At 44.5% G+C, this 13,434-nt stretch overlaps 2 protein-coding genes across 5 annotated transcripts in view; one reads left to right on the top strand and one right to left on the bottom strand.

Annotated features, from left to right (window-relative positions):
* Positions 1–251: 251 nt before the first annotated feature.
* Positions 252–9,265, top strand: PSMC2 (proteasome 26S subunit, ATPase 2). Its single transcript, XM_032105613.1, has 12 exons — positions 252–382; positions 2,672–2,709; positions 3,872–3,953; positions 4,830–4,929; positions 5,285–5,416; positions 6,052–6,124; positions 6,269–6,364; positions 6,617–6,781; positions 7,288–7,375; positions 8,071–8,273; positions 8,809–8,905; positions 8,996–9,265. Exons 1-12 carry the CDS (start codon positions 313–315, stop codon positions 9,151–9,153), a joined length of 1,302 nt encoding a protein of 433 aa, XP_031961504.1. The 5' UTR covers positions 252–312; the 3' UTR covers positions 9,154–9,265.
* SLC26A5 (solute carrier family 26 member 5) overlaps positions 7,657–13,434 on the bottom strand; it is a 36,129-nt gene continuing 30,351 nt past the window's right edge. For 2 of the 4 annotated variants that reach the window (XM_032105606.1, XM_032105609.1), the window contains one exon: positions 7,657–9,313. In XM_032105606.1, coding sequence (XP_031961497.1) covers positions 9,150–9,313 — 164 coding nt within the window. In that variant the 3' untranslated portion in view covers positions 7,657–9,149. Of the gene's footprint in view, positions 9,314–11,247; positions 13,036–13,434 lie in introns of those variants that run through there. The other 2 variants (XR_004239584.1, XM_032105610.1) reach the window with 2 other exon arrangements.

Raw genomic sequence — 13,434 nt, 5'->3', positions numbered from 1 at the left:
GGGCGCCCACAGCGCTTCCGGGGCGGCGGCGGCGTGCGGCGCCATAAGCGGCCCGGCCGGCCCTCTCTGGGCCCCGCGGGCCCCGCCGCACCCCCGCCGCCCCCGCGCCGCTCCCGCGGCCGGAGCGGCTCCCGCGGTGCGGGACAGGCGGCGCTGCCCGGAGCAGCGGGATGAACCGGCGGCGCTGCGCGGAACTCCCGGTGCCAGCCGCGGCGCCGGGGGGGAAGGAGTTGCCTGCGCGCGGGCCGCGGTGCACCCTGGTTTGTGTTCCGGGCGGAAGCGGCGCGGTGCTGCGTAAGGCGGGTGGGCGCGATGCCGGATTACCTGGGAGCCGACCAGAGGAAAACCAAGGAGGAGGAGAAGGAGGACAAACCCATCCGCGGTGAGGGGCGATGGCGAGGACACTCTCCGAGCAGCGCCCGGGGCGGGGGCGGGGCGGTGCGGCCGGCGGCCATGTCGGTGCTGGGAGCGGCGGGGCTGGAGGAGCAGCGGGGGAAAAAAGGACTAAGAAGGCTTTAAAATGTCTCTAATGTGCGTTTTGGCCCTGCGGCCGCCGCCCCGCGAGTGTCCCCCATCCCGGCCCGGAGCCCGGGCTCGGGCGGTGCCGCCGCTGACGGGATGGGAAGCGGGGCCGGCGTCGCCTCGCGTAAACATCGCTGTGAGGGGCTGGGTCTGGGAATGCCGAGGGACAGCGGGACAGGGCTGCCTGCGCCACAAGGGACCGATCGGGGCTGCGGAACCAGCACCGTGTGGGGCTGGCCGGGGAAGCGCCGAGATCCTCAAGGGAGGAAGGGACGATCCGCCTTTTAAGTCTCGTTCTCTTAAAAAAGGTTTCTAAAATGCCCGATTTTTTCATCGTGAGAGAAGAGAATGCCTTTTGTGGTTTAATACTTAGTTTTATACTTAAAATGTACAACAAAACGTGATACAGTAATACTGAATCTCCCTGAAAGGAGGCTGTGGTGAGCTGGGGGCTGGTCTCTTCTGCCGTGCCTGCAGTGAGAGAACTCGAGGAAATGGCCTAAAGGTGAGGAGGGGAGATTCAGATTAGATATTAGAAAAAAAATTTCACAGTTCGGGTGGTCAGCCAGTGGAACAGGTTCCCCAGGGAGGTGGAGTCACCGTCCCTGAAGGTGTTAAAGAAGGCGTCTGGATCTGTTGTTGGGTGGCGTGGCTTAGGGGTTACAGGGGCAGTGCTGGGTTGAGGGTTGGACTTCATGATCTTGAAGGTCTCTTCCAACCTTGATGATTCCATGATAATTTCTTTCTCTTGCCTGGGGGAGCGCCGCAGAGCTGCCCGGGTGCTGCCTCTGTCATTAGGAATTGCGGGGAAGCAGGAGAGGGAAGGCAGCAGAGTTTTCCAAGGATACCGGCATAGTGTGAAAGCTGCCGCTTGCTCCTCATGTTTTAACTTATTGTGGCTTTTTATTTCGTGTTAGTAAATATTTATTAATGCATCTGGAAGCGCAAGCACTGCAAAATGTAATCAGTGATGGACTTTGAACTGTTCCCATTCAAGAAAGATTTCTAAATTATAGCAACAGAGTGCTTAGTAGCTATAAAAAAAAACCCAATGGGGTAGTACAAATAGTCAGGAAAGAAGTAAGGATCAACATAAAAGGTCTTCAGAATCCTGTATAACACATACTGCACCCAGATCACCCGTACTGTCTGATTTGGGCTCCATCTGTCTTAAAAAGAGTGGAATTAGACAAGACAGGAAACTGGGATGGGAAGGGAGAGAGGGTGTTGAAAGCCTGTTAAATGCCAGGTGATGTGAGAGTGCTGTGGCAGAGTGACACTAACAGAGTTATATTTTTCTTAGTTGATGGAGTCACTGGAGCCACCTCTGTGCAGAACTGAACACATGAAACAGCTGACTGTGCTTGTTCTTTGGTGGGAGTTCTCAGGCTGAAATGAAAGTTTTAGATGCCAGGTTCAAGTCAAGTAAAAGGCAGCACAATGCAGATTTAAATCAGGAGACTCTTTCCTGTGTATTCTGCTGAAAGTTTACAGGGATTAAAACCCCCAACATAAATATTTATGTAAGGAAATTGTTTTAAGGGCTGTTAATAACAATGTGTGACACAGGAGTGGGGTTTCACCATGTATTTGCCACCTTTTGTAGATCTTCCTGTTTGAGAGGGGAATTTGGACCAGACTTTTTCTCATTTAGTATGACCCTTACCATATTTCCTGTTTTACAGTATTAAAACTAGGAGTTGACAGTGATGTTTTGTTACTGAGACCAGCTTAGATTTGGCTGCTGTTCCCTGCTCACACTGGGCTGTTTGGAAGAGACATCACTGGTGGAAAGTGGTAACAGTTTTTCACTGATGCTTTCTTGAACATCTAGAAGCAAAAAGTTAAAAAGATGAAGTTTTGATATCTTCCATCCCTTTTTTGAACAGTCACAGGCTGGGAAACTACTCTGAGTGAGGCAGAATTGAAGTAGCTTGTTTGTTATGAGCTCTGAGTGGTGCAGGTTTTTGGACTGAAGGGAGCAGCTGGAGACCCTGTTTTCCTTGGATAGCTGATGCTTTTTTTGTAGCACTGTGGTTCAATGAAAAGAATCTCTTTAAAATACATGTTTTCATCTTTTAGAAGCAGAATTAATACTGCTGGCTTTGTTTTTAAAACCGGAAGCTAAGTCTCTCCTGTCTTGTTTCAGCTCTCGATGAAGGAGATATTGCCTTGCTGAAAACATATGTAAGTAGCACACACACATGGGAGTGTTAAAGAGAAAAAGCAGTTCCTGTGGGGAATACCCTGCAGGAGTGGAGGGGTGTGCACTGAGCAGGTAGAGCATAACTCTGCTTCTCTTCATGCTTTTCTCTCCTGCCAAAATCTTTTCTCCCTTTTCACCTTCCAACGAGAAGGCCCCAGCCTGCAACACTAAAAATAATCCAGTGGCTTTGTTAACTTGAAAGTAGTTAAGAGTTTGTTTCTCTATTATTGTTTCATATCTCATTGCTGATTGTTGTAGGGGTCTAACGGACAGGGCTTTTCTAGGGCTTTTTCACTGGCCAGTTTTCTTGGATTACACAAAAAATAATTTTAAGACCCCTCTTGCCACAAAATTGACTTGCTTTTAGCCCTAATGTTAAAAGAACATAATGTTGAGAGGCATTTTCCAGAGACAGTAAGGCTTAAAATGCCAGTCTACCCTTTTCACTGGGAAGAACAGTTGGTCTGTGAAAGAACTCTTGAGAGATGAAACTTGCATCTTAGGTATGTTTGGTGAAGCCTGAATTTTGCTGACACCAAGACTTCTTTACAAAGTTCTGAAATACAGCCTGTTCCCACTGCATCTTCTTTTTTTGTTGCCAGTGGCGTACAAAGGAGATCTTACAGAGCAAATCCAGGTCTGAATCCACCTGTGTTAGGCAGATCTGGATCAAAAAATGCATTTTATCACAAGCAAGAATTGCCCCTTGATCTTTCTGCTGTCCTGTGTGGATGATGAAAAGGTTGGGTAAGGTAGTTAAAGCACTTGTACAGATGGTTTCCAGAAAGTGTATTCAGAATTCTCTCTATATATGATTTTACTGAGTCTTTTTTATTCTTTAGGAGAAATAGTTTAAAAATGTAAGGCTGAACAGGTTTAAAAGAAAAACAAATCCTTAAAGTTTACAAATGTGGAAAATTTCCACCTTCACAGTTGGTCAGTTGTGTTGTGAAGCTGCACTTCACTTTTGCAAACAGAAGTATTGTTACTGGAAGTTAATTCTGTCTGTTTTGGCTGTCATCAATGGTTGGCTAATGTACCAAGACAGTCTGTTGGACATCTTGATGCTCAGCAGCTCTTGTCATTTTTTCCTAAACATGAGAGAATTTCAGTTACGAAATCTATGTGATACTCCTTTTCCAGGGCCAGAGCACATACTCAAGGCAGATCAAGCAAGTAGAAGATGATATTCAACAACTGCTTAAGAAAATCAATGAGCTCACTGGTATGTTGCTGTCTTAGATAACTTTCTGTAGAAGAGCCACAGATACCAAAACAAGTGTTGTAAAAAGTTGCTTTTAAACAACTTCTGCATTGGGTTTTTGTTGTTGCTTTTCTCAAAAGAACATAGTTCTTTATTTGGTAATGTGAGATTTTTTGCTTAGTAAGTGATGTTTATTTTGATTGGGCAGGAGTAATCTGTATATCTGATTTTGTAATTTTGTAATTTAACACATTTTTAATCAAAACTGTGGTTTCTGTATATAATGGTGGCATGAAACAAATGCCCCTTTCTGACACCAGATAAGGAAGTAGTAATAACAATAATAATTAATTAGTTTCCTAATTTTTCTTTCACTGATGTATGTTTTTTGCCCTGTTGCTAATCCTGCAGTGGCTCTTGGTTCTGCCAGGAAGACCACAGTTTCTCTTGTAAAATAATCTTGATTCTTTTTGTATCATGGAGATGGTACTTGTTATATCCATGTTTTGGAAGATTTATGGAGTTTTTCATCCATGTGAATCCCTTACTTTCTGATACCTTGCACTGGAGCTTTCCCTCAGTGAAAGCACTTGTGAGTTTCACTCCTTTAGTGAAATGTAGATATCCACTGTCAGTGATGTGTGTCCTGCTGTAACCATCCCCACACTACAAAATTGTCTGGGACGGTGGCCAGGCTGGGATTTGAATGTCCAGCTGGCATGTAGGCTCTTCCTTTAGGAAACTGTTTTTTAGGAAGTCCATGAAAGATGTGTGTGTGTTGTTTTGGAGGTCTCTCAAAAAGCTTCCTGCAGGGTTATTTCTAAGAGTTTGGTGTGGGAAGGATGGCTGACACCCCAGTTAGCTGCTTCCTCCTCAGCTTGTTTGTGCTGCACACAGGAATCAAGGAATCTGACACTGGCCTGGCTCCTCCTGCCCTTTGGGATCTGGCTGCAGATAAACAAACTCTCCAAAGTGAGCAACCATTGCAAGTTGCAAGGTGGGAGCACTCTTCTCCTTCCAGTAGAGCTCCATAGTGCTAACAGTCTGATTTATAGCTTATGTGTGGACTTCTTTTAAAAAATAAAGTTCACGTGTTGTGCATCTTGAAAGTGTTTTTTTACCACTGAATCATAAAGGAACTGTGATTATGTGTAGTGTACATTATACTTGTACTTACTCCTGCAGTTATTGTATGATGCTATAATGATTGCATAATAATGTATATAATGATGTCATCACAAGTACAACAGCTATTCTGTTGTATTTGGAAAGGAAAATGTGACTCTCTTGATGCTTATGCAGGTAGCAAACCAGTTTGCCTGCCTGGAGCTGTAACTGTGTTTCTGTGTTAGGTGCACAAAGATCATCAATGCAGACTCTGAGGATCCCAAGTACATTATCAATGTCAAGCAATTTGCCAAGTTTGTGGTGGATCTCAGTGACCAAGTGGCACCTACTGACATAGAAGAAGGCATGAGAGTTGGGTATGCAAAGTCTTTGTGCTCTTGTGAGTCTTCCTGCAGACTGAAGCTTTCTCTGAGTTGTCTCATGTCATAGTTTGACAGGTCAACAGCCCTCATTTCCAATTTTTGCAGTGGTTGAAATTACGCCACTACTGTCTTTCTCTTGGAAGACAGTAAACTCACCTGTATGCTCTGCTGGAATCTTTTGTTTTGTTTTACTTTGACAAAAATTGACAAAATCCATGTGTCATTGGACAGAAACCTTTCCATTTGGGCCCCAGTGGTCCCAGCTTTCAGGGAGCCTATGTAGGGTCCTTCTTTGGCACTCTCTGGTTACGCACAGGGCAGCAATGAAATGTTCACTGAGGACGTAAAACCTGTTACTTCAGAGTCAGTGTTTTGCCAGTTTGCTCTGTTGGATATTTTGAAATTTAGTTTTCAAAATACTTTGGAATTAATCGTTTTGGAAACCTTAAAATTTTCTGCAGAAAGAATTCCAGTACCTAGCCTACCTGCTATTAGCTTTTAGGGCTGGGTTCTCTTGATGCCAGAGAAAACAACAGTTCAAGAATTCAGCTTGTCATTTACAGAGTTGCTTCTACATAACACTTTACTTAACCAGTGTTAAAATAGTAGTCTTCATGCTTCCTCACCAGGGTGGACAGAAACAAGTACCAAATCCATATCCCGTTGCCTCCAAAGATTGATCCCACAGTCACCATGATGCAAGTGAGCATTGCTTTTACTTATTTTGGCACGGCTTTGTCTTGTAATTGTGATTCCTTTAGCTGGATTTTGTTGTGGGCTGTTAAAAGCCTGGAGATATTTGCTGCACTAGGCTGGTAACTGCTCACTCACCTCTTTGTTGTGCAGGTAGAAGAAAAACCTGATGTCACTTACAGCGATGTTGGTGGCTGTAAAGAGCAGATTGAAAAGCTGAGAGAGGTGGTCGAAACCCCTCTGCTTCACGTAAGTTACCTCCAGATTGAAGCTTCTATTATTTTGGAAGTATTCTGGTCATCTGTTAGCATGTGAAAAAGCAAAAGACAATGTCACTGAGTGTAAACACCTGAGTGAAAGGAAGCTGGGTTTTAACAAGTGAAATCCAGACCAGCCTCCTTTACATTGGTCCCCATTAGTGATTTCCTCAATTTGCATATATTCTATGATGCACACAATCTTTAGTCTGCACATAACCTTGCCTTCTGTCTCCCTCCACAGCCTGAAAGATTTGTGAACCTTGGAATTGAGCCTCCCAAAGGAGTGCTTTTGTTTGGGCCACCTGGCACAGGCAAAACCCTCTGTGCCCGTGCTGTGGCTAACAGGACTGATGCCTGCTTCATCAGAGTGATTGGATCTGAGCTGGTGCAGAAATACGTGGGAGAGGTAAGAGCAGGTGCTTGATGGAGTGTGGAGGAGTTTGTAGATTCCCCTTGTAGGTACCCGACACCACAGTGGGGGTGAGGGATGGATGTACTTGGAAGCTGCAGGTGCAGGGGGGCAGGAGCTGTCAGACAAATCACTGCAGCTCAGGCATTGGTGACAAGACCTGAGGTCTGCTGTCACTGATGAAAGGGATTTTGCAGTGCAGAGTTCAGTCTGTGGTTCAGGAGGACTCTGGAATTAGGATTCTACTCCCAGTTCTGCCACTTTCCAGTTGGCCCTGATGTAAATTACTTCATCTGTACTTCTGAGTTTAAGAGCAGTAATTTTTCTCTCCTTTATAAATTGCTTTAAGCTTTATAATTGTCCCATTACATATGTGAAGAAATTTAAAAAGAGTTTTTTCATTGGAAACTTAGAAGTGTTTGGAAGCATGGAGAGTTTGATTTTGATAGTTTTCCTTTAATGTACCTCAAATCTCTAATAAAATCTTTATTTTTTGCTTTCAGGGAGCTCGAATGGTTCGTGAACTCTTTGAAATGGCAAGAACTAAAAAAGCTTGCCTTATATTCTTTGATGAGATTGATGCTATTGGAGGTATGTTTGTAGTAGCTACAGTTCTAACCTCCTGTGAGAGCTTCCAGGTTTTCTTATCCAGTTCTTTATCTGGATTGCTGCATTTCAAGGAAAGTGCTTGTAAATACTGAGTTAGCAAAACGACTCCCAGCACACCCCATGTCCACAAAGCTGCCAAGAAGTGGTTTATATAGCCCAGATGGGAAGCCATTTTTGCACATTTGGAACACCCAGATTATTCAAACTTCCGTGAAGAAAGCCTGTATTTTGTTTGCAAAAAAGTACTATTAACTTAAATCCCATTCATCTTCTAGACTACACTCCAAGTCTTTATTACTTCCTGAACATTATGCTTTTTTCTCAAAGAAAGTGCTTAGGTCCTTTGAAAGTAGAACAATTTTTTACATAGACAAGGGAGAAGGATGATTTTGGGAAGGGCAAAATAAGCTACATGGGTAAATTCCAGCAGCTTGGTCAGTTATTAGGCAGGGAGATAGAGGCCCTTTCTTACTAAGGAGGAAGATCCAGCACTCACTCTTGGTTTGAAATGTGTCATCCAAATAACCCCCTCACACCTTTTCAGTTCATCACAAATACTTGTATGCACTTTAAAATCATTTTCCCAGGTGTCCTGTGTTGGCAGCCACTGTGACACCTCTGTGTCCATGGCCTGGAGGTGCCTCTCCCTCTGTGTCACTTGCGTGTCTCCTCTCCAGGTGCTCGTTTTGACGATGGGGCCGGGGGTGACAACGAGGTGCAGCGCACGATGCTGGAGCTCATCAACCAGCTGGATGGCTTTGATCCACGGGGCAACATCAAAGTGCTGATGGCCACAAACAGGCCCGACACTCTGGACCCAGCGCTGATGAGGCCTGGCAGGCTGGACAGGAAGATAGAGTTCAGCCTGCCTGATCTTGAGGTGAGAACTCTTTATTCCCCAGCCAAGTGTGTTCTGATACCAGAGTGTCTCTTCAGTTAGGGCATCATTGTCTGGAAGTTTATGAGAAATAGAAAAAGCAGCACTCTTAAATTATGTGAAACTGCATGGAAATATGGGTGATTAAAGGTGTGCCCAAGGTTTTCCCACGCTGCACAGACTCCATCCCAGCCGAGAAGCCATACTAAGCAGCTATAATCGCTGTATATTCCTGCCTCAACAGAGAAAAATTCCTTTAACCAGATCCACGATTTAGTTCAGAATTTGGAATGTGTTTTGTTTGGCTCTTTTGAGAGAGATTTGTTGAGGTACTTCTATGATGAAAGCCCTTTTTAAAGTTATTTTCTTAATTTAGTGTGATGGGCACTTACACATTCCAGTGCAGACATGGGAAACCATAGCTGGGCAGCAGATACAAGGTGTATTTTCCATTTGCCTGTGCTGTGGACACAGACAGCTGCAGGCTGGAGTCATCACCTCTGTCATGCCTTGAACACCCCTGTCCCCTTCCCTTCAGGGACGAACTCACATCTTCAAGATCCACGCTCGTTCGATGAGTGTGGAGAGGGACATCCGATTTGAGCTGTTGGCTCGGCTGTGTCCTAACAGCACAGGTAAGCTGAATGTGTTCATTTCTTTGAACAGTTCTGTGTATGGGCCGTGTCCCCTGGCAGTCAGTGCTGAGTTATCCCTGTCTTTCCCAGGCGCCGAGATCCGCAGTGTCTGCACGGAGGCAGGAATGTTCGCTATCCGAGCGCGCCGGAAAATCGCCACCGAGAAGGATTTCCTGGAGGCAGTGAACAAAGTCATCAAATCGTACGCGAAATTCAGCGCTACCCCCCGCTACATGACCTACAACTAATACCTGGGCGGGGTCTTCCTGTTCCTCCTAAACTTCCTGTGGAACAAAATCCAAGTGTAGAGATTCATGTTGTGTTCTTGGAATCTAGAATTAAACGGGAGTGTTCCAAAGAGTAAGTGTGTGTTCATTGTGAGTGTTCTACACCAGCAGAGTGTTGCTCCTGTAGGGAAGAGATCTCAGTGAGGTTACAGTAGCACAGCCTAAACCACAGGTAATTTTAAATCAGATACCTGGGCAATGTTAGACATCCCAAGTTTAGATCTCTGGTCACCATCTACACTCCAGAACTTGAAATCCAAGCCATAGAGGTATGGGAAGACCCCTTAGTGACTCCAGTGTTTCTGAGGGTACTAAGAAAGGCTTGTGTGATGCTTGGCAGCTAGGTGTAGGTGTATCCCAAGAAAATGGGAGCTGCCACTGGAAGGCATGTGTGGTGGTCTGAGTCATTGCCCATCTCAGGGAAGACACGAAAGGACATTTTTTCCCTCCCTTGGTGAACACTGTGGTACCATCACAAGTGGTTTATTTTATCTTTGGTGGTTTTTTTATCCCTTTTGCTGAGATTCTTTGTTGTATTTTAAAAAATAGTAAATGGTCAAGGAGGAGGGAGGTGTACTTTCTTAGTGCTAAGGGAAGGAAGATTCCTTTTCTCTGATCCTGCTATGAAGAGTTTGACACCAGTCTAGCAGTGAGCACTTTGATATATTGTATGACTTGTCTGAGATGCTGCTGCACACACAGGATGACCCTGACAGGGTCCTGGTGCTCCTGGTGCTGGGCAGTGGCTGGGAGTTGTTGGCCACAAGCAGCATTGAAAGGTTAATCCTCGTTCATCTGACATGTTCCTGTAGAGCTGGGTGTGGTCAACAAAAAGCAACAGCCTTTCATTTTCCTTTTTTCAAGCGTTTCTTTAAAGTGGCTTGAGGGGAAGAGGTGGAAGAAATACCTGAGGGGAAAAATTACTTTTGGGAAATGCTTTGTCTTGGAAGTGAGAGAAGTTTTATTGTCAGTTGTATCAAAATGAGACCCATCAATTTATCAAGCTCAAATTATGAAGCCACTTTACTTTTTTTTTAAAGAGGAAGTGCATGCAATATGGAGAGAGAGTACCCAGCCCATGGACTGGGTTAGGGTTCTGGTTGGAGTCAGTATCTTGATATGGAAACTTGGGCAATCTCAACACGTGTGCGTCATTTCAGGAAGAACATTTTAGGGAGGGATGCCACTTTATTGGTGGGACAGAATGTTCTCATTTTCAGAAAGCAGCACTGACAGCATCTCTTTATCAGGAGCAGCACTTCAAATCAAGTGTAGCTTCTCCTTGAGAAGGATTAAGTGAAGTATGTAGGAAGAGTTTGGATCTTACCCGGTATCCTGAATTATCATCAGTACTCTTGCAAAAAAAGGAGGGGAGAGGAGCGTGACCCTGATTATTCCGAGGTACTGACCCAGACTTAGGCCATCCACTGCCAGCTGCTGTGGCGGGGCTTCAGCAGTGAGGGGGGAGGCCCTCCCCTGTCCCTGCAGACAAACTGGAGCCCTGTTACAAGGTTAAAGGACCCAGGGTGGTTTATTCTCACACCAACAAGCCTAAGGTAGGATTTAACACTAAGAAGTCTGTTAGTCAGTGCAGGGAAGAGGAAGTGGGTTCCCTTTTCAGGGGCTGGCTCAAGCTGCCAGGAGGAAGCAGTGCTTCAGCTGGTGGCAGCAAAGCAGAGGAACAGATGAGCAAAAGCTGCCAGATTTTGTTCTACAGGATGAGTTACCAGCACTGCTGGGGGTTGCAGGAGCACTTGGTCTGCATGGTCTGGGATGTGGGACTTTGTTGGGCAAAGGTTCTCAGTCCAGGTTCAGCAACTCCCCAGAAGTGCAGCTGTTATTACCAGGATGGGAGATCCAGCTTTAGTTCTATCCCTGTGAGGCCTGGCAGGGAGAGGGCTTTGTGGGGGTGCCAGGAGTGAGGAGCAGGAACCAGCACAGAGGCAAGACCCGCCTGGAGCTGGAAACCGTTCCTGGCCCATCCCTTGGCATCAGACACTTCTATCTGGGGCCCTCAGCTTGTCCCTCATACAGAGTCTCACCAAGACAAAGCAGAAAATTTTCACAAGTGACATCACTTTATTTTGGAAGTTGACAGGATTTCAACGTGAACTGAAGAGACTACAGAGTTAAAAACTGAAGCTGCGACAAGCTGAAAGTAGAAAAATATACTGTATGTAGTAGATACAAAGGCTTGTTGAACTAGTTAACATTATAAAATGTACCAAAAGTTGTTTAAATAAACACACACAATGTCTTGACATGCATGCACTTCATCCTTTGAAAGCCAGCTAAGCAGCAATTTCTGATGCAGAAAGCTTCCCATCCCTATGGGCAGGGGAGTCTGAGAAATTAAAGCATCTTTCCTGACTTCCCTGGTTCTTGGGAAACAGTTTACCTGAAGCAAGCCCTAATTGCAACAGAGCCTGAAATAAAGTAAGAGTATTACATTCTGTGATCAGAGGTGAGGAAGGTGTCTGAATTCCTTAGGCACAGGACCTGTGATTTGAGGGTGCTGAATGAAATGTCACTGATGTCCTGTGCTGTCAAAATAACCTGCAGAGAAAGACTTTTAGGTTCCTGCTTCTGCTGAGCTTCACAGTGATTATTGTGAGGGAAACAGGGGCACTGAAGATTTCTTTTGCATGACTTCCATTTCCATGGTTTTCATCTCACACCTGAAGTGAGGCAGTACCACAGTGGCCAGGCTGACAATAGAAAAAGAAACCCCATGCCACTGTTTCTTTTAAAAAACCCAAACATGAACCATTTTTGAGTTCTATTGAACCCTGTTTCTCAAAGCACTTAAAAGCTGAGGCAGAAGCAGCATTACTGGGAGGAAGATGGGCAACAGAAAAGTACCTTTTTTTTTTTTTTTTGACCACTGAGACTTTAGACCTTGCTTAAATTTTCATTCCAACTTAAGAGACTGCATATAGGGCATCAGTTCTTAATATAAATAGGCTTCACTCCTGTCTTAAACCAGTTTTGTCTGCAAACTTTAAAGCTAAATTAAGTTTAGCTTAAAATCATCTGAGTTCTTTTCTAGAAAGCCTAACTGGGTTTTGGCAGTGCAAGTACCATACTGATAATGTAATAATTAATGAGTTTCTGACTTGAAGTTCACTTAGAGCAAAAATGAAGAAGTGAGTACAGCTGAGACAGGTTAGATATTTTTTAAAAGATAACTGTACCATCCAGGTTTAAAAACAGCAGCAGCTAAATGCCACCAGTGTGAATTCAATTAATCCAGCTATCAGATTATTATAAATGTTGACATCAGGCTTTAAAAGTCATCTAAGAAAGTTCTTTAAAGACACTGGTACAGTGTATTGCACTTGCAGAACAGTTACCTCCTGCAAGATCCCACTCGTAGTGAGTTAAAGTGCCCATTTTCTCAACATGAACAGGAATGTCACCTTGTCCACCAGATTCTGATTGCAGCAGAATACACTGAACTTTCTTTTCCTGCATAATTTTGTGCTTGTGTATAATTGGAAGGCTATACCCTGATCAAAGGAAAAAATTCAAGAGCATGAAGGCTTACATTTCCTTATCCACTCTTCCTACAAAAAATAAGCACCACCCTATACCCATAGATACAAACAGCCTCAGGCTCTCTTCAAACTGTGCAAATTAAATATTCAGAAAGAGTCTCCATCAGCACAAATCTGGCTCCCATTCTGCTCGATGCCACTCCTCAAAGGTTGGAGTCAGCCTGTGCAGCACACCCATCTTTCACTTGGCAAGCAAGGACAGCATCATGAATACTATGAAACAGCAACTCTCTTGTTACACTTTTATCAAAAAAATTCAGTCTTGTCAGCTCATTCATAACAGGGCCTATAAAACAAAACCCAAACATGGCATCAGTGAATACACTTAATTACAAAGATGGAAGACAATGGCATGCCAGGAAAAAGATGACAGCTTGTTCTCTTGTTGTTACTAAAAAATTTGAAATAGCCAGGTGGATCACATGCTACTTCTAGTCCAAACAGGTAATTCTCTTATGCAGACATAGACAGAGGCCTGTTCTTGGCAGAAGATGCTACAATCCCAAATACCGGATATTGGAACATTTCAGGCTTTTCTCCTTACTACATTACCTCAACAATTTCAAGATACAAAGTTCAGTGTGGCATTCACAACTTGCCAGCTGGAGGAAATGGGAGCAGGATCCAGTCCTCACAAAGATCATTACATCAGTGCTCTACTTCCACTAAAGTTAAAGCTCTAATG

Source organism: Corvus moneduloides, chromosome 4 (assembly GCF_009650955.1).
Source record: "Corvus moneduloides isolate bCorMon1 chromosome 4, bCorMon1.pri, whole genome shotgun sequence".
Taxonomy (NCBI): Eukaryota; Metazoa; Chordata; class Aves; order Passeriformes; family Corvidae; genus Corvus; species Corvus moneduloides.
Note: the sequence above shows the minus strand (reverse complement) of the source record. Positions and strands in the feature narration are given on the sequence as shown.